The sequence below is a fragment of the Centroberyx affinis genome, unplaced genomic scaffold, assembly GCF_046629955.1.
Source record: "Centroberyx affinis isolate AG114_WGS23_722 - 3 ecotype Tasmania unplaced genomic scaffold, CSIRO-AGI_Caff_v1 ptg000948l_1, whole genome shotgun sequence".
Lineage (NCBI taxonomy): Eukaryota > Metazoa > Chordata > Actinopteri > Beryciformes > Berycidae > Centroberyx > Centroberyx affinis.
Window position 1 is genome coordinate 280,001 of NW_027279522.1, and position 20,584 is coordinate 300,584.

A 20,584-nucleotide genomic window follows, 5' to 3' on the forward strand; every position below is an offset into this window, starting at 1 on the left:
GAATAGCCAGAATAGGCTATTGCATGGCCATTTTGTTTCGCTAGCTAGCTAACTGTAGCAACTTCTTTGCTGTTCTTATGACAGTAAACAAGCACCATATGCTCTGCCTTAGCGAAATTTGACGAATTAAGACGACAGCCCACAGTGTCGCCGCCCTTTTCTAACCAACTATTGTATTTAAATTTCTCCTGCAGAACTGTGGCGTCTGAGCCCGAGGTGTGGCTGTGCCAGATTAGTCTGACCCAAATACTGAATAGGAAAAACAAGGGACAATATGGGTCGGTGGTAGCCTGAGGTTTAGAGAATCCCCGGACCGGTTGTGAATGAGTAACACTCTCCTCTCTCTCAACAACAACTGCTGAGGTTCCCTTGAGCAAAGCACCCAACCCCCAACTGCACCACTGGAGCTGCTGAGCGGCCAACAGGACCAGACTGCTGTTGTCATGCAGCTCCGAGGTGCGAGTGTTTGCAACCGCGTGAATGTGAAGCGTTGCTGAAAAAGGGCATGCGTTCTCAGGCGGCTAACCCTCCCTGGATAAAAACAGATGAAAGAGAGAATAAAAATTAGCAAAGCTGCAGGTGTCCTCCGACATCGCCGAAAGGAAACGGCCAAAGTCAAACCGGGGTCTGTGGGAGCGGATATCAGCCGTAAGGGCCTTGGCAAACACACAGGACTTCACAAGGCTCTTGACCTTGTCCGTTCTGTGTCTCCTCAGACCAACCGGGGATAATAGACATCCACCTCCCCAGATGAATAAATCATGTGGAAGCGCACATTGGCAGACACCTGGCCTGGAAAAAAAAAGGTTTTAGCGCTCTCCTCGGTGCACTTTTGCCCCGTGTTTAGATTATCAAGATGACCTTGTTCACAGCTGAAGTCTGAATTTGACTCGGCTGTAGCTGTCCGGCGGGAGCGGACAGCGTCTTGTGCACAGCGTTGCTCTTTGATGTGCTGGAAAAATCCAAGAACACAACGATATTCACGGAGGCTGCGGGTTTGCCACGGGGCTTAATCACTCGTAAACCAGCTTCTTTCATTTATCTTTAATTTATTTTCCAGACTGCAAATACACAGAATCTACAAAATATTAGGGACACTTGCTCTTTTCATGAAGTACACTGATAAGGTGAGTCCAGGTAAAAGCCTTTATCCCTGATTTGATTTCCCCTTGTTGAATCGATACCAATCACAAAGGAGGAGATATAGATAAAGAGAAGCAGGCGAGTTAGAGAAGGATTTTTAAGCTTTCAGACAATTGAGATGTGGATTGTGCAAAATGTGCTGCAGCTCAATATCAGGAAGACGTCCCTAATATTTTGTACATTCAGTGTAAAACACTGAGGCATGAACAAATCGCTGTATTCAAGCTTGCAATTTAGTTTAGCCTAATTGTTAAACAAGTAGACTAACATTACTTGAAAAAAGTAAACTTCAAATTGCATTATTTTCTCTCAATTCCGAATAAATCACCTCCTTCTCAGCATCAGGAAACAACTAAAAAGTGGAACAACTGCAAAATAGAAAGTATCCTGTGGAACTGTATTTCAGAGGTTTGAAGTGCTGCTGTGGTGAAGAATGCCAGTGTTGCTACAACTAAATGATACAGAGGAGGCATAATTAAGCAAATCTCCCACACTGGCTCATTATGGTCTGTACAGCGGCCATATGGCTGTCTGCTGGTTGCCATGGAGAGACCAGGACTTTATCTTTTTTTTCCACCGCCCGGAAAGAACGACAGCAATGGTGCTGAGTATTTTAATTGTAAGTGGCACCGCACTGGAACATGTGAGTGTAAAACAAACAGCAATAGAGATAGATAGATAGATAGATGGATAGATAGATAGATAGATAGATAGATAGATAGATAGATAGATAGATAGATAGATAGACAGACAATCACAAGGTCCTGACTGTCCTAAAAAAGAAAATAGGGAAAAAGAGCATCTAATCCCCACTCATTGAAACACTGTAGATTTCCCCTATTTGCCCAAATTAAATTCTTGACACGCCCCCATTCACAGGAAATGGCAAACTTGAAACTTAAGAGTGAAATACAAATTGTCTCCTTAAAGCAGTATTTCAGTTATGGGATTTCTGGGTATTGATGTCCTTGAATTTCAAACAGTTACCTCTCGTTGCCCTTTGGGGCCGCCAATGTGCAAAGTTGCCTAGTGCAGCTTTAAAGTCACAATGAAATGAAAAGTGACTGCTAATTTTCCATGCCATAATACACACTTACAGTATATATACACCTAACAATAAACACCAAAAAAGTTAAAGTATATATATATTTCCTTGTATTTTATATTAATATATATCAAAATCCCATTACTTTTCCTTCCTGGAAAACTGTGTATTTTTTTGTTATTTCATGCTGTACCAGTAGGCATACATTAAAATTTCAACCACTAATACCATCACATGTTTTTGAACAATCCCGCCCCTCTGCCCCTCCCGCCTTAACATCCCGCTTCAACCGGAAATACGTGAATTTACGGAAGCAAGATGCTCTCAAAATGTCGTTTCATCATGACTTAGATTGTAGATTGCTAAGAAAATAGTTCCTGATGCAAAGGAGAAAACACACATTAACACACATTTCATACATACAAATGCAGCTACATACTGTCCACACATGAACATGACGGCCAGAGACAGCCAGACATTAATCCAGGTTTGAATGCTTGAAAATACACACACCCACACACACACACACACACACTGACCTGTCTTGGTCGGCACTGCGGAAGCGGGGGAGGATCATGTGTCGGAAGCTGCTGGTTCGGTCCAGTTTGGGCTGACTCTTAGCCCTCTTGATAGAGCCCTTCAACCTTCTACTGAGGAAACTCTGGACCGCGTGGAGGAGAGCAACGAGGGAAAACAGATGGAGAAAGAGAGGGCGGACGTGCATGGGACGGAGTTACAGAAAAGGAGAAGTGGTTGGAGTGATTCGGAAAAGATGAGTTTTTGGGTGGAGAACAGAGGGTAAGATTTGACATGTACGATGTATGAAACAGGGAAATAATCGCGTGATGAAGGTAGACAATTCCCGTGAAGACAATACGTTACGCATCAGATGTATTCAAATAATGAAATAAAATGTACCCCATAGGAAATCAAAGTCAGATGTAGGCACACACAAATGAAACACATGATGCGTGATGGAGGGGAAACCAATAAGGTAAATTTATTATCAGCAAGAAATCATACACCCACACATATCCATTAGCCACAGAGGGCTGCAGTGTCACAACACAGCCTGTGGTGGGCAGTGGTGTGCCACACATATGCCCATTAATTGTCCAACAAAAAGAAGAGCAACAGAAGTGTCACATAAGGGTGCAGTTTGTCCTACATGAGCTTCCATACATGATCAAAACACAAAAGCAGAGCTAAGGAAGAACGAGATGAGTGAAAAAGTACATTTGTATAAAGTGTACAAAACGATAATTTCACTACTTCTGCTTCCAAATCAACATGTTTCAATAATTTCTTGACTTGAATAACAATCTGTATATTAGTGCAGAGTTTCTTCCCTATTTCAAGATATTGTGTCACTTGTTTTCAAGAAAATTCTTGAAAAAAGTGACATTATCATTGTCAGATTTTGCCCCCCTGGATTTAAGAAATTACAATTTAAAGTCAATACAATATTAAATCAGTTGTTTAGATATACATTTCTTCACAGAGATTAAAAGAAAGACTTGAAATGTTGGCTGTGAATGCAACTTTGGAGCACAAATAGTTCAAGATAGGCATGAAATATCTCATTGTGTATTTCCACTCTTACCTACCACTGGAACTAAAAGAAAATTGCACCTATTCAACTTTCAGCTGCATTCTGAAGACCCACCCAAATATCAGACCAAATATCCATGTACCTTAGCATAACTGCATTAGTCAGTGGGAGAATGACTGGAGGGAAATGACACCTACTCATGTGGAATGAGTCGAATGGCTTTGAAGCCTGTCTTGAAGATATGACTAAAGACTTGGCTCCATCTGCTGGTTCCATGCTAATAGCCTGCATGACTAAAGCTGACTTGATTAGCCGGTCCGTCTGACACTTTAAGTCTCAAAAAGTATGCAATGCCGAACAAGAAAAGCCTGAATCACAATGAACCACAACAAAGTGAGGCAATACAGCAGAAGGGGGAATGTCTTCATTGGCTGCGTTTACATGCGCAGAGAAACCCTGCTATTGGTCATACTAACACTAATATTAAAGGGGAACACCGATGTCATTTAGACATTTAGAGTTAAAGCCCATTTACTACTGTCTGCATCTAGTAGCTCCAATGTATGCCGTATGTAATTGGATTTTTTTTTACATTTACTCGTTTTTCATCATTTTGACAAACTGTCAAACCTAGCTTCAAATTAACTGCTGTCCCAGCGAACAAAGACGGCCCAAATAAGACGACATGCTTGTGACAATAAAGTTTGTACAGTTTTTGATGTTTGACGTTTTTTGACGGATTATTTCCCATTGGAAACTTCCATTTCTTCCCGTGGGCGTCAGGCGATTGACAGCAAGCAGAGCGTAACGTTAAGGATGTCAGCGATTGGTGAAAAGTTTCGTCTGCACCCGATGTTTACATTGGGTGTGGATCAGAGAGCCTGAAATATTTTCTGGTCCAATAAGAGGTCTCTAAATTACATGGTATGATATGGTAACACTCAGTGACATTAACGATACAACAGAGAAACTTTGACAAAACCGAATGAAAGCTTCATGTTTACTGTAATGGATTATCTCGCTCGGGCAATTTTCAAGTCCGCGGACGCCGTTTTTCATACTGTACAAGAATGAAATTGGCAGCAAATGGCTTCTTCTGAAGGGAGGAAAAGGAGCGCTGATATCTCCAACTACCCTGACTGTGTGCAGACAGCAGCAGGAAGAATGTAAAGGAGAGGGGCAACCTGGACGATTGGCACAAACGTAATAAAACACCGATCTATCCTTTAAGCTGTTTATGCGCACCTTTGATACCCTGCAACTGAGTTTCCCTGTCACCATGAATAAACCAATAAACAGAATATTCCTGTCCACAGACAGAACGGTCTGCCAGCAAAAAGGTATGAAAAGGTTCGGCTGCCAGATCCCCCCCTCCCTCTTTGACTGAGGTTACTTCTAATGCAGGGGGAAAGAAATGATGATCCCTATAGTAATAATAAAAGTAAAAATTCTATTGCTTGGTGTTGGAGTGAGATGTTTCCATGCCGCTGTAATCCATCTAATATGGGAGAAAGCCAGGCATTTTAACCGGGTGATGATGTTTACATGCGCCGACCCAAAACCGGGTTATTTGTCTATTCTCCACGCATGTAAACGCAGCCAATGTCTCCGTTTCAGCTTCGGGTTTGTGTCACATACCTCGATAGGGGGCAGTGATGCAATGTACGGTCCTCCCGCCACTGGACTCGAACCGGCAGCCCTCCAGTCTCCGCCCCAGTACGAGAAAGGGGGGGAGGAGGAGGAGGTGGCGGGCGAGTGGGGCAGGGTGAAGGACAGGGAGGGGGAGAGGGGCAGCGAGCGGGGCAAGGGCGGCGTGCTCGGCCCCTTCTTGGAGCCCTTCTGCTGCAGGGGGAGGGGGAGGGAGGGCGAGACGGCCAGGGGGAGGGCCAGGGGGAAGGGGAAAGGCGGGGTGCCGCTGGCCCGCCGGCCGCAGGTATGCGGCGGGGCGGGGGGCAGGGAGAGCGAGAGGGACGGGGGCAGCGAGCGAGGCCGGGAGCAGGGGGGGTTACTCACGGATTGTCGGAAGGGTTGAGGGGGGGCGGTGGGCGGGACCTCCATGCTTGGCTGCTTCCCGGTGGCTATGCTCTTCCGCCGGGCGCGATGATCTGACAGAGAGAGAGAGAGTGACAGAGAGAGAGAGAGCGAGAGAGAAAAGAGAGGTCGACAGGTAAGACAGAGATAACACGTCAATGAAGGGAAACATCAAAGGCGAAACAAGGACAAGACAGAAGATGCGGCGCTGAGACACAGGTAGAGCGAGAGGCCGCAGGGAGAGAGAGACAGGGCATCGCAGAAATAAACAGCTACTGGAGAGAGAGAGAGCTGTTATTGACAGTCTGCCTGCAGGAATGAAAGAGGGAATGAAAGAATATGAGAGCTAGATAGAGGTCAGGGGTGAAGAAAGCAGAAATAAAGCCATTCAGGGTCAGATCCATCCACCGCCGCCACTGCAGCACACACACACACACACACACACACACACACACACACACACGCACATCGTTTCTTCCTCCATCCTGGGAAACGAAGGATAGGGATCTGTACAGGAGGAGGGGAGGAGGGAGTAGGCGAGAGAATATTGGAGGGATAGATTTTCTGTCTGGACGTCAGACGAGGCGAACGCTAACAATCTGCGCAGAGTGTAAGCTGGAGGGGAGGGGGGGTGGAGGGGGGGTGGGTGTGTGTTGGTGGTGTTGGAGGGAGGGACGGAGGAGGGATGCATGGATGGAGAGAGCAGAGAGGAGCGAGCATTAAACAAACAAAGCACTTATTGACTTCCGTCTGCGAGTCGGTGCCTAATGCACTGAATTGGCCAGTAAGGGAATAAACTCTGTCCTATCGTTGATGGATGAGGCAGAGCGTGTAAATGTACAGTGAGAAAGTTGAAAAGAAATAGAGCGCACAGGGCCTCTAGCTACCCGCTGTACGTCCCGAGCGTCGATACGTTAAGTCAACGACCGCAGTGACTGTTTAATGTGTACATATATGCATCGGCTTACTGCCGTCTGTCATACATCTCACACTCCTCCTGAATCGTGTCCCGCCCACTTTTCAAGATTTTCTCGAGCGATTCAGAGAGTCTGGTGTTGCTCCAGTCAACGGCTTGTTCCATTGCCATTTCGGCAGAATAATATTTGTCGAAATCACCCCCTTAACCAAATATTGTCTTTGCCACGAGGATATTATTGTTAAAAAAGGACCAACATTCTTGGTGAAGTTAGTAAATCCGTCTGAATATCAGGTTATCAAAGCGAGGCAAAAGCGTGGATTTCGGGTTGCCCTCACTCCTCAGAGCTGCAGATCAGCAACTCTGCCTGCTTTTGGCCCATAATTGGCGACCTGTCAATCACTAGGAAAACAACCCCGTTTTATATCCGTTATATTCGTTTTGAAAATCACCATAAGGAGACACATTGGAAGAAGTAAAATTAGCTACTGAGACCATAACTTCTTGTCGAAAAAATTTACTGACTTCATATTTTGAGTGAGAAGCTGGGTTGTGGTCCCATTGACTTGCATGGAGTTGGGCCGGGTTTGGAGTCTTTTTGGAGCCGGCCTCTAGTGGACGTTAGAGGAATTGCCGCATGCCGCCACTTCGGTATTGGCTTCAAAATTCACAGGTTTTGGCTGCTTGGTCCGTCTACAATACATTCCAGTATGTCTGTCTCTACAACAATGCATTTATTGTACTGCACAATTAAAGTAATACTGATTCATATGGGGGAGAGAGAGTGTTGAGCCAGCCAGTAGAAAAAAAAGACTGCAAAAAGCCTGAATGTAGCTACAGTCTGTACATTCTCAGCTCCAGTGGACTGATCATGTTTGTATGTTGAATGCATAGATTCAGAGTGACATGTTTGCTCTACCGTCTGTCGTATGTCTCGCTCTGTGCCACATGTACGATGTATGACACGAGAAACGACGGCGAGATGAAGGTATAGACAATTCCCATGAAGACAATATGTTACGCATCGGATGTATTCAAATAAGGCAGTGGAATAAAAGGTACCCCATAGGAAATCAAAGTCACATGTAGGCACATGCAAATGAAACATGATGGGGGAAACTAATTTATTATTTATTAGGTGAATTTATTATCAGCAAGAAATCATAGACCAAAACATATCCTTTGTACTATATGTTAAATCCTGTTGCCTTTTTGCCAGGTGTGTTAGTATGTACGATGAAACTCAGTAAGCTGTCACATCTCAGCTTCTCTGCACCGATGTCACAAGACAAATTTTTATGCATTTATTGTAGGGTTTGACCAATATCAGGACAATATTGTCCTTTTTATCAAATATAGGATATCGCCCAGTCATGCTGTCCACCTCTGATATGATGGAGGTTCCTCCCTGATCAAAGCTACAGAAAAACAAAACCTGCAATGAAATTGTTCTTTCTTTCTTTCTTTCTTGCTCTTTATTCACATTTTTCAGTAATATTTTCTGAATGTTTTCTGATTTATTCTTCATTTAAAGGTTGTAATGTTCCCTACACTAAATAGCTGTGGTGGGTCAATCTGCCTTAAAGAGCTGCAAACCCTAAAATAATTTAATTAGTCTGGCTTTCAATGGAGAGTTTTAGTGTCCCATGATGGTCTAAATGCTGTTTGAGAGGCTTCCCCATCCTGGCAAGAAAGTGAGGGGGGAAAAACTTAATGCTTATGACTTTTTGGCATGAAAATGGTCAAATGTAAAGATACTGATTGCACAAAATATCAGCTATCGTCAGCTTCAATCCAAAAACATCAGTATCGGCCTTCGTAACCCGATATTGGTCCGACCTTAATTTATTGTACTTGATAAATGAAGTGTTTCTCATGAGGGAGAGCGTGTGTACAGTCAGACATGAGAAAAGAAAGACTACAAAAGACCTGATTCTGCCGATCGGCTGTGCATCCTCATCTTCAGTAGACTTACAGAGCAAAGAACGGTCAGCAACCATGTTTGCCAATTTATCAATACACAGGACTTGGTGTAACTGCCCCTTGTTCTGTTAAGCTAGGGTGACCACTTATGTAGAAACCTCACTCTGATAATAGCTTTTATAGTCTCCAAACTACTGTAGAACGATATCAAAGGCTAGTTTACATCTCTTTTTTTTCCCTTCATTTCATCTAATTTTCTTCCTCCCTCATTGCTTTTCCCTTTTCTTTCGCGGCTCGGCCCTCTGGAGAAGAATCCATGATAACCTTGTTACATTTGAAGTCATAAATATCTCTCTGTTATGTTCCCTTTCTTATTCCCTGTCTCTTATTTTCTCCTGCCTTTCTCACTCCGCTTCTCTGTCTTGCTCATGTTGTCTATCTCTGCTCTTTCCTTGCACTCTCTCTCTCTCTCTCTCTCTCTCTCTCTCTCTCCCGGCCTCTTCTGTCACACAGTCATACTAATGCTCAAACACACACACACACACACACACACACACACCTCCTCTCTCCCACGCAGCTATTTTACATAATTCAAATAGTGCATTTATCCCTCTACCTCTCTTCAGCCCTTGATCTCTCTTTCTCTTTCTCTCGCTCTTTCTTTCTCCTCCTTGCTCCCTCTTTCTCATTTTCACATCACCCTCTCTTTGCCTCCCTTTAGACATCTATGGCATCTGGCACCCTCCATTTTCTTACCTTTATCTGTAGTCCTCTTTTTTTCCCCTCATCTGCCCCCTCCACTCGCTCTCTTTCATTTACCTCTCCAAATGGCAATCTTTTCACTGGGGCTCTGTCTGTCTGTCTGTCTGTCTGCAATCCTAACATTTTCTCCAGCTCACGTAAGAGGGGAGCATGTCTGAGCCAGAGATGACCACAATGGTGTTTGTCACCCAGCCGAGACATCACAGTATGTGTCTCTTTGTCCAAATCCACAGCTTCAAAAAACGATCCAGATCAAAAATATGTCAGCTGAATGACTGCCGAAAGAGTCTGCCAAATGAATGGAAATGGCATTAATATGAAATGATATGGTTACTGACAAAAAGACGGGAGAAAAACTCAACATCGAGGAGTAGGGAGGGCTTATTACGGCTCACTGTAGTTGTACAGAAAGCCAGTTAGTTCCTATCTCCTCTGGTTTGTGTTATGTAATTGAGTTGAGAAATGACAAAGCCATCATTCGAAAATAATGACACCTACTCTTACAAACTGATCGACACAAAATGAAGGTGATGGTACATTGTGAAGGATAGTAGGTACCTTAAGTCCTATATTGACTAAATAGATCTTCTATATTGAACGATAACCTTCAGTTAATGATTTTTTTTTCAAATGGGTATATAGCAACTGGAACTATTCACCGTGGAAATATCCACCATTCACCTTACACTTGTCACATCACCGGCTCATAGCAGCGCTCGCAGTTTCATAGGTGTTCGTTACTCCGCGAGAGGTGTTAATTAACGGCAATTAACATGGATGATGCCCCGTACCGCTGGAGGTTACGCCATCATTATGTATGCATCATAACTGCAGCCACCTCAATTAAAATGCCTCCGAACGGTAACGTCAAGATCCCCTTCAGAATTTATTGTTTCCCAAACTAATTAGTTTCCCCCGGAGTAGCAGATTGTGGCAAGGAGAGAATGGTGATTTAGGATTCAACTGGCATGAGTCCTACAGTTAGAATCCGAAGGTGGGACCGTTCCTGTGGGTTTAGCTATAGACACTGAGATTAGGAAAGCAGGCAGTCTGTGAGTCGGCGTACTATCCCAGCCCTTAGGGTGAAAAAAAAAAACACTTGGTCCTCTTGTTGCCAATTTAGATTCATAAGATTCAGAGCGAGCATGCTCTTTATTACATCCTCCAATGGAGGGTTTCATTGGGGTTTGAGCCTTGATTTCTCTTGGAGATCAACCAAGTCTTTGGCTGCTTTATGTAGTTGCAGCTGAACATTAGTTGTTGGGGTTTTTTGCCCAGCAAGAAAGTGTATACTATGAATAAGTTTAGGGCAAAATTCTTGTTGGATTAAAATGCCTGTAACACATTTTAAGGGTGTTTTTTTTTTGCCCTCTAACTCTTGGATATTTAAGTGCATTTCTAAAGAGCTTCTAGTCTTGAAAGGTTTGGGGTTTTGTGTTCTGATATGATTGACCAAAGCATTTGGATGTGAACAAAACAGCAAGCTATACGGAAACAAGAAATCATGTCAGCAGCGCTGCTAATGACAGGGAAAATATACTGATTTTGTGAATAAATGAATTGATGGATGAATGAATTTGGTGTTTTTATGAAACAGAAAAATAGAGTGATGAGGTTATCAAGTGACCCATAACCGGGGAAACACTCACCATTCACCATTCAGAAGTGATTAACTGTTTTACTTCAGTATTATGGTTAATATTTGGAGCAGTTTTTGTTCACATTACAGTTCATTCAGATATTGCTGAGCGAGGATCCCCTGTGCCATGTAAGCATTTAATTTCTTAATCTACAAAGAGACTCTAAAGCAGAATTGGGATTTCAATGCAGTTTGACCTCCAAAACTTGATATTTCTAGACGTTCCCGATGCTAACACACAGCCTGCTTTTGTTCTGATTCCTCTGCATTTCCCCAAACATGGAAAAAAAAGGATCTGAGGCGAAATGGTGCATACTAATCCTCTCTCCTAATTCAAAGGATTGGCCATAGAGGGCAGATCATTGTTAAGTTCTGTGCAGAATATATATATATATATATATATATATATATATATATATTACAGCGATATTTAAACACACAAAAGGTGGTAACACAAAGACTTAACACAAGACTTCCTCTGCTGTGCCATGCATGTCTTCCTTCAAGCATTTAACCTGCATCTATACTTCTATACTGTAGGCAACGCCTTCTTGAATGTATGCAAACATGCAGTAAAAAGCATCCATGTTTGCCCTGCAAGCCTGCTGTAAAATGTGGGAGTGACTACATCTGTGGCTTGTTACTCATCAATCACTGTACTATGGTGTTACAATACTCAGTCACTTCTCACCTCGTTGAACAACTTATTATCTGAGATCTGTAAGAGTATATATGACTAATTATGAGTTAATTTCAGAATCCTTACCTAAAGATCATTCAAAATCTCTAAAATATAAGGGATCATGTGTTAGCATTTGTCAATCAAGGACTTAAATTACTAGCCGAGCAGCCAGAACTCCAGTGCAGCTGCAGCTGGAAGGTGACAGTCTAGAAACCTGAGACAGAGCTGAACAACGAGCTGAGTTTTATGTGTTGTCTCAAACGAGGACAGGCAGCATCATTATGTTGCACAGCACCTGGATTTCACCTGATGTACAACAACATAGCGAACGTAAATATGACCGCCCATCATTTATGCAGCTGTAAGCCAGCTTGGCCTTGTTTTGAACAGGCTTCATAAACATATTACTTTTAAAAAGATTGTTTATATGTTGTAAAGTGCCATTTATTTTCAAGCTCTGCCTGCACAGTCTACATAAACTTTTACCGATTGAATCAGCTGAAATGTTCACACCTGCTCACATTGTCTCTCTCTCAACAATGACAAGACAATTCAGAAGGAAAATGCTCCAATAACACCTTCCTCCTCAATAGCGACATTATCGCTGTAGGTAACATCAAGCAAAGTCTTTAGGTAAAAGTATCTGCTCATAGGACCAGGAGATTTATTTACCTCCGGTTCATTTTAAAGATTATTTTTGCCTTTATTGGACAGTTCAAACCAGAGAGAGACAGGAACGATTGGACGAGAAAAAGGAGAATGACATGTGACAAAGATCTTGGGCCGGATTCAAACCAGGGACATTAAAGCAGGCAGTAAAATGGTCTGCAGCTTAGCCAACTGAGCCTCCAGGACGCCTCAGTTACCTTCTATTTTTTAACGGGTGCCTCTATTTGCTCCACGTGTCGTATTATCTATCATTTTGTACGAGTGGGTGCCCCATTTTCCAAAGAGTAGATATCTCATTTTGGAAAATGGAACTCTTCAACTTCAAATATAGACCCAAATTCTCTCCTGGAACACAACACACACACACACAGTTCCTGCTCCTCTTTACTTAACATGCACAGAGTGGACATCTGTGGGCGGCAGCCTGTGCACCGACTGATTCAAAACCAGCGCAGAAATCATCTGATCCACAGTCTTTATGGAGCAGGGGACGGAGGGGCTTCTATTAAGTGGACATAAATTGGAGAGGAGAGATGTGGCACGGTCATCGCCTTTTGTTTTTTTTTAACTGAACACCTGCATGCACAAGTAATGGTCTTCTAAATTAATCGAAGCCATTAAGCTTTCCTTTTAATTATGTTCTGACAAAAGGCATCAGTCTGGAAAGAAAAAAAGCCTGGATAGGTCCATTTAATTCTATTTCTCACTCACTCCCTTTTTGATCCAAACCCAGGCTCTTTATTTAGTTGCCATGGCAACATTTTTTCCCCAAGTACCTTACATTTGAGTTACAGACATACTGTATAACAAAGCCTAGAATAGAGAAGGCGCTCGGGCATTTGCGCACACCATAGGCTATTGTACAGGCTAATTCATCCTACACACACGCATCTGTGGCTACTGTAGGCTTCCTTACAAACACACACGCACACACACCCAGAGACACACACACACACACACACACACACACACACACACACACACAGAGCAGCGGAACGTGATCAACAGCCAGAAAGACACATGGCAGATCACAGTAAATCATTTAAGAGCTTCAGTAGTCTTGGGATCTGTGGTGATGGCTGACGCGATGTGCTAATGAGTTTGATTATGAGCGGCATTAAAATGGAGAGCGCGAAGATATTCTGAGACCTGTTTTTGATTTGCCTGTTTTGAAACGTAACGGTGTCACTATAGGCTCGGGATGAGCGATGATGTAAATGCTTTGGAAAGCAGTGTTAAAAGCGTCACGTCATAGGAGGGTTTAATTCAGTCTGACTGGGGTCATGGCCGGGGGTAGATCTGCCTCGCCCCAAGTTTTCTCTCTGTCTCTTTTATTTAGCTGCTTAATACATCTTGGACTTGAATGTACTTGAATGTAACAGTGTCCAGGTTCCTCATTTTTACCCTCACTGCTTCACAATATTATTCTGGTTTTGATGTACACTACCAGCCAAATGTTTGGACACACAGTAAAGACATCAAAACTATGAAATTACACAAATGGAATTATGCAGTGACCCAAAAAAGTGTGAAACAAATCAAAACTATCTCATATTTTAGATTCTTTAAAGTAGCCGCCCTTTGCCTTGATGGAAAGGCATTGGAAAGAAATTCATACATATGCATCAACTTCACTATTTCTATTTGTCTAAAAAACTAATTTCAAGCATTTAAGCATAAGCCTTTAGATCAAAATGGCTTTAAGATAATGAAAAACATAGTACATTCAATCAGGTGTGTCCAAACTGTTTCACCGGTAGTGTATACCTAATATAAAATATTAAGCGACGATAAAAATCTGTCTTTCCTATTCTCATCTGATCACCACATGAACTATAAACACATGAAAATCAGTTCAGAAATACCCACAGTCAAGTGTGTGTCTGTATGTAATTGCACACGCCTTCATGTGCGGAGAACTCTCCACCTACAGCCTACATACAGTGCAGTACAGTATGCGCACGTGTGTTCACGTGTGCGAACGCCCAGCGCGTGTGCGTGTGTGCGTTCACATGTATGTGTGCATAGCCATGTGCCGCGCGGCGTGTGAAGCGCTTGTTCATTGTGAATGTAAATCTGATGTCAAGCCGAAAGCTGAAGAGGGAATGTGTGGGTGGCAATTGCTTCCAGCTTAGACCCTCTGAGAGAACTGAGAGAGAGAGAGACGGAGAGAGAGACAGATAGAGAGAGAGAGGGAGACAGAAAGAGAGAGAGACAGACAGATAGATAGACAGAGAGAGATAAAGAGAGAGAGAGAGAGAGAGAGAGAGAGACAGAGACAGAGAGAGTTAAAAGAGTGGGAGGGAGGGATGTAGACACACATGAGTAAGAGGTTGGTAAAATAAACCAGAAAGGAACATCGATGTGTGTGTGTGTGTGTGTGTGTGCGTGCGTGTGTGTGTGTGTGTGTGTGTGTGTGTGCGTGCGTGGGGGTGGGAGGGTGTTGGGGAGTGGGGGGTGGGTGGGTAAGTGTTTGTGTAGGAGTAGGAGGGACAGAGCAAGAGCAAAGACTATGGAGTAAAGGCAGGATGGTAGAAGAGAGAAAGAGAGCTAGATAGATGGAAACGGAGAAAGAAAGAGAAGAAGCAAGGGAGTGAAAAAGGAAGAGAATGAAAGAGAAGCAATGCATTGAGAGAGAGAGAGAGAGGGGGGGGGGCACAGTGTAAAGAGAGAAAGGAGAGTTGGAAAGAGAAAGGGGAGTTGGAGAGAGAGAGAGAGAGAGAGAGAGAGAGAGAGAGGGAGGGAGCAGAGAGCCAGAGATGGAGGCTGGAGAGGGAGTGGGTGTCTTAATAGCGCTGAAACGCTCAGGGCTTTTTGTATGTTTGCCTTTGTTATGATAGAACGCTGGTTGGCTCCCTGTTTGCTTTTGATCCATGAACTGTGACTGCAAATGCATGGCAGCCTCTCCTGTGTTTAAAATATGATGCAGCAGCCACATTTGGGACTCTCATTACATAATTTAAGGCGTTAAATGCGCTCGTCGTTGGAGCAAGGCACTAAAGCTGCCAGGGTTTTGGGGGTGGGGGGGTGGGGGGATGGGGGGTTTGATTCCCCGGGTGGCTGCAGCAAATTTTCCAGCATTATTAAGTGCTGATTTTTCGGTGACATTTATTTAAAGTCGACAAGTGTCGGTTGGAGAATTGTTTCCTCATTCTTAGAGCTGATATGGGGCTTTGGTCTGCTCAACATGATCTAAAAGTGTTAAATTAACTGATGGGCGTGGACTTAAATAATCACTGGCACAGAGTTGATTTTAACACTAGGGGTTTCAGTCCCATTCTATACATGTAAGTGCTCACGGTACTGTAATACTCTTCTGATAAAAGCATCCACCAAACAGCAATATATAACGGTGCAGTAGCATTTCCCTATGGACCTTGATCTCCGTATCAAAGTTCATGCTGCTTTCTGAAATCATCACTAATGGACACTGTGCTGACACTGCGTTTCCATGAATGATAAATGCAGATTACATGTTATATCAGTATTCATTTGCTGTGAAGGGCTACTTCATGGTGACGCAATGTGAGAATACAAAATGGTTATGAAAAACTTGAGGGTAAGAACCATATATAAGGCTGTTTTAAAATAGATATATACTTGTTGTTACATAAACAAGGCAAATCACTTGTAGTATGAATGTTATGCAACACCTGAAAGTACAGCACCTCTACTTTCCTCCAGTGCACAGACGACTCAAGCGTACCTTGAGATGATAAGATCTGCAAGCCTCAGCTAACTGAAAAACCCAAAACAGACGTACACAGGGTGGGGAAACGGAGCACCAGCCACCAGCCAGATAATGCCAAACTTACTGCTAATTTGACTGTTTGTCTACTCTGTGTACCAATTCAGCAGATGACCAAAAATCTGGAGGATCCTTTCTGTTCTAAAAATCGATTTGGCTTGTAAATAATAGCGAGGGTGAATTTCATAATCCTCTGCTCTGCTATTTGCTGTCAAAGTTAATTTTGTGGCTCGAGCATCTGACCAATTGTGGTAAATTTTAGAGCGCTGAGCTGTCAATCAGCTGCGTGCCGACTGCGACTGGCTCAGTAGGTTAAGATTCATCATCTTCCTGTTTTTCTTCAAACTTACCATGGCTTTAACCAAAAGAAATGAAAGGTTTCGGATCTAGCTACATTTGTGTTTCATGTTAGGAAATGTTTTTTAGAGGAAAGAGAATGGAGTTAATAACCAGCACTATCCATTTCATTTTTCGGGCTAATGCCTGCATTATATACCGTAAGTGTGCTTTCTCCCACGGCACAAAGCATGGGCATCAAGCGCCAAATCCAGGTCAGCAAGTCAGACATCAGACACTTAACCCCTAACACGCAGCAGCACTCTCTCACCTTGTATTGAGTGACGCTCGCTCATCTGGTGTTACAATCTCACTAATGTGTGTAAGCTTCTCAACTGCTGAGGCTTATCTATGTGTGACAAAAAAAATAAAAATTTTGCAGCCAAATATTTTAGTTACAACTAGATTGAACTAGCAGAGCAGTTTTTGACAGGTGTGGCGTTTATTAATTTGGCCAACGCTAATGAAACATTTTGGCTAACAGGATACTACATTATGTTACGAAATGACAGCTAACTTACCGGAGTGAATGTATTCTTTCTCGACAATACACTGCGAATGATGTGGTTATCCTGATTATTCCAGGACTATAACTACAGCAACAGTTGATGCTGCTCACCTAGCTAGGGGCTAAGGCAAGGCAAGGCAAACTTTATTTATATAGCACATTTCATACACAAGGCAAATACAATGTGCTTCACATAAAACAGAAAAAATACATAAAATGACATTAAAAACGAAAGAAAGAAAGAAAGATATTGAGCAGTCACTCTCACACTGGTGACACCTCTGGGCAGCCAGTATAACTTCTCTGAGAGTGACTCCCTCAATTTTTCCTCTCAAAAGGAAATCAATTTAGATGAGATTAGCTAAGGGACTGGACACTATCTGGACTTGTTTTCAAATGTAGCAAAGGTACAGACAACTTTTGCAGGTTTTCCTCATGAGTGCTTTTATGTTTTTAGACTAGGATTAACCTACACTCAACTAAACAACCCACATTTATCTCACATTTTATTCAGGAGATCTGCCATGAGGACAGCAACTTCGCCATTCCTGACAGTTTGTACCAGGAAGCCACCAGGACGGCTCCCTGAAACAAAAGTCACATGGTAGCCTATTCCTGAGATGCTGAAAAGTTCAGTCCGGGTTTCTGAAGTCTTGGTTTGTGAAGAGAAGCGAGCAACGATGTCATCAGGAAACAAAGCCTGGATCATGCTCTCTTGACAGTAAATGGGAGGCTGACTTTGCTGACGCTACCACAGCACCCGAGGTGATTTTCCGGGAATATGGGTATATTTTCTGGTTCAGACCCAAGTTCACACATTCTACCAAAAACACAAAGTCCCTCTCTTACACACTGTCAATCGATCAGTGTCGCGTTTTGGCTCTTGTTGACATCACAGAATAGAGTTTCGACCCTGAGGTTTCTAGCTTTGGGAAAGAGCTGTTTAATGTTGGGAAATATTGATTGAGCTGTCCAACATTAAGGGAGCAACACATCTAACTCTGTTTTGGGGGGGTTTTTTGGTTCAATATTACATTACATGGCATTATCTGGAAGTAGCAGACGGGAAGTAGTGATTGCTTGTGCCCATGAGCTTGATGACGGACTCACAGTAACAGACAGACGAAGGTGACATCACCACACAAGAACAGGTGGGTGCAAATGGGGTGAAGCGTTAAAGATTAGCGGCACGGTTCAGCATATCTGGATTCTGCTGTATGCTGTGTGTTTTTAGCAAAGGTAATTTAAAGAATTTCATTCCAAAATGAGATATCCACCTTTGGAAAAACGGTGCGCACCTACTGAGAGAAAATGATTGCTGGCACGAAAGTAACACCCACTGTTAAACGTTATTGAAGATATAATCCGTCTCCAGCTCTTTAGTTACAAACCTGCAACCTTTCAGAGGATATAATCATCTGTGTTTCTGTAATGAGCAAACACAGTGAGGCGCACTTTTTTTTTCAGAGTGTTTTGGAATGAAACCTCCTCAAATGTACCTGCATCAGATGATGTAATGGGTTAGACTCACACGTAGATGGATTTCAGGGGGGGAGAAAAGTCAAAGAAAAAGATAAATGCCAGTAGGTCCTACCTAGATCGGGTGGGATTTGTTGTGCTTTGTGTCCAGACTTCCAGAGACAGTGTTTCTGGATATCCAAAGTATACTTGACCCCACGATAAGCCAAGACTGGAGAGGCGTTCACTGACTTCAGTCTGTATTCCACTCAGTCTCGGCGTCTGTGTGATACCGCGGCAGCTCCGTAGGTTGTGTTACATTCCCCTTGAGCCCCGAAACGTGTATCGAACCGATACTCCGGAACCACACTGTGACGTTAACTTCTAGAAATAATTGAGTGTGTTGGTGTCAGTTTGTGTATCTGCAAACAGGGGGTAGCAGTTGGCAACAAGCGCCATGACACACGTGCGTTTGACTGACTGTTAAGCAGTTGACCATCCTCTGGTGTTTTAAGGCCTTGTTAAAGTTCCAAACCGAGAAATATTGCTCATGTAGTCAGCGCTCCAAGTCAGCTTAGAAATAAAGGAATCGAGAAGACTCCAACTGAAATGACAAATATATTCCACGACAAAAGCCCAATACACCAAAACACTTCCACCTTGCGAATGGATGAGTACGGATCTGAATCAATCCGTGACCTGTAAATATTTAATACACAAATAGGTATATGAATAAATGATAAATCGCCAGCCTCTTCTACCAAGGCACCTGGAAACAGGACTCCTTATTTCAAGCTATATGGATATAGGCTATTTTTAAGTTTAAGTGAATTCTGAAGGTATAGCCTTTCAAAAAAATAACTATAGTGATCCTATAATAAATTTTAGAACAATACTATACAAATATCACAGCAAAACTATAAACTATATGTAATATCCTATAGGAATATTATAGCCTAGTAATACCATAGGAGATAAAAAATATCATCAAGTGCGATATAGTCACTATAAACTCACTTTAGAGTAAAACAGACACACTACAAGGCCCTATAGGAATATTATAGGAATATTACTGTTTCTTTTGGGTAATTCTGGTTCTTAAAATACAAATACATAAGGCTATAAAGAAAAAAAAAAAATCAATTACACAATGTTAAACTGGTGTACGTGGCCTGTGGGAGAATGTCCTTTCATAAGGTGCTGTAGGGAAATTTGCAACTGCAGGCCTTAACTTCTGCAAAGTGCTGAATTTACCTTTAAGGTGACCCAAAAGTGCCACATTGATAAGAGTACAGGATGACAGTTATTATGTAGGCCACTGTTCGTTATCTCGCATCTTCAGACTAATTAGAGAGAGGAAAAACGACCAAAAAACAAACACCCCCAAAGCCAGCTGAGTGTTATAATTTCACACTGAGGGACTGTTCATCCTCCCCCCGCCTCCCCCCGGCAGCCTGCTTCTGTTGCACCGGCAGCAGCGGCTGTTCCGCGGCGGGCAGTCCGTCTGAGAGCTCCTCCTCCCCGGCCTCTCCCTGTCCTCTCTCCCCGGTGCCCTCCGCCCCGACCCTCCACTCGCTATTCCGGTAACCGACGGACGATCCGCTGAGGCCAATTTCTCTCATCTTTTAGATGGGAAAGTGTTGCTGCGATGGTTTCCTTAGAGGGTGTCCGCCTTCTGCATCTCAAAAATATCAACTTGTCAAGGATGGATTGGTGAGAGGCAAAACGCGTTTCCAAGGTTTCTTCTTTGCACTGAAGAAAAACAACTCAGGAATTTATTTAATTTCAACCTAATGCTATATGCGCAAAGAGGTAAAACTATGTGGTCTGTGCGTGTGGGCGTGGGTGTGTGTCTGTGTGTGCGCGTGTGTGTCTGTGCGTGTCTGTGCGTCTGTGTGTGTCCGTGCCTGTGTGTGCGTGAAGGAGCGGTGTGATGCGCAATAGGTCCGCCTTTCTGTATGTGCGCCAAATTATAGGCTGAGAAGACGCGCTCCGCTCTGCTGCGCCTTTTTTTTTTTTTTTTTTTTGGACAGGACGCCTCCAACGGGGCAGCCGGCGAGCGAGCAGGGAAAACGATCAATTAAAAAGGGAAGCTTAAATTTCCAATGCAGCCAGAAAATGTGGACGGACACCAAACCACAGACCGGTATAGAAATACAAAAAAATTAAATT

At 43.1% G+C, this 20,584-nt stretch overlaps 1 protein-coding gene across 1 annotated transcript in view; it reads right to left on the bottom strand.

Moving 5' to 3' along the window:
- The window catches only part of syngap1b (synaptic Ras GTPase activating protein 1b), a 96,289-nt gene that overhangs the window by 36,391 nt on the left and 39,314 nt on the right, over window positions 1-20,584 (bottom strand). The window contains exons 3-4 of the mRNA XM_071521984.1: window positions 5,754-5,845; window positions 2,728-2,849 (exon numbers count right to left, since the gene is read on the bottom strand). Coding sequence (XP_071378085.1) covers window positions 2,728-2,849; window positions 5,754-5,845 — 214 coding nt within the window. The remainder of the gene's footprint in view (window positions 1-2,727; window positions 2,850-5,753; window positions 5,846-20,584) is intronic.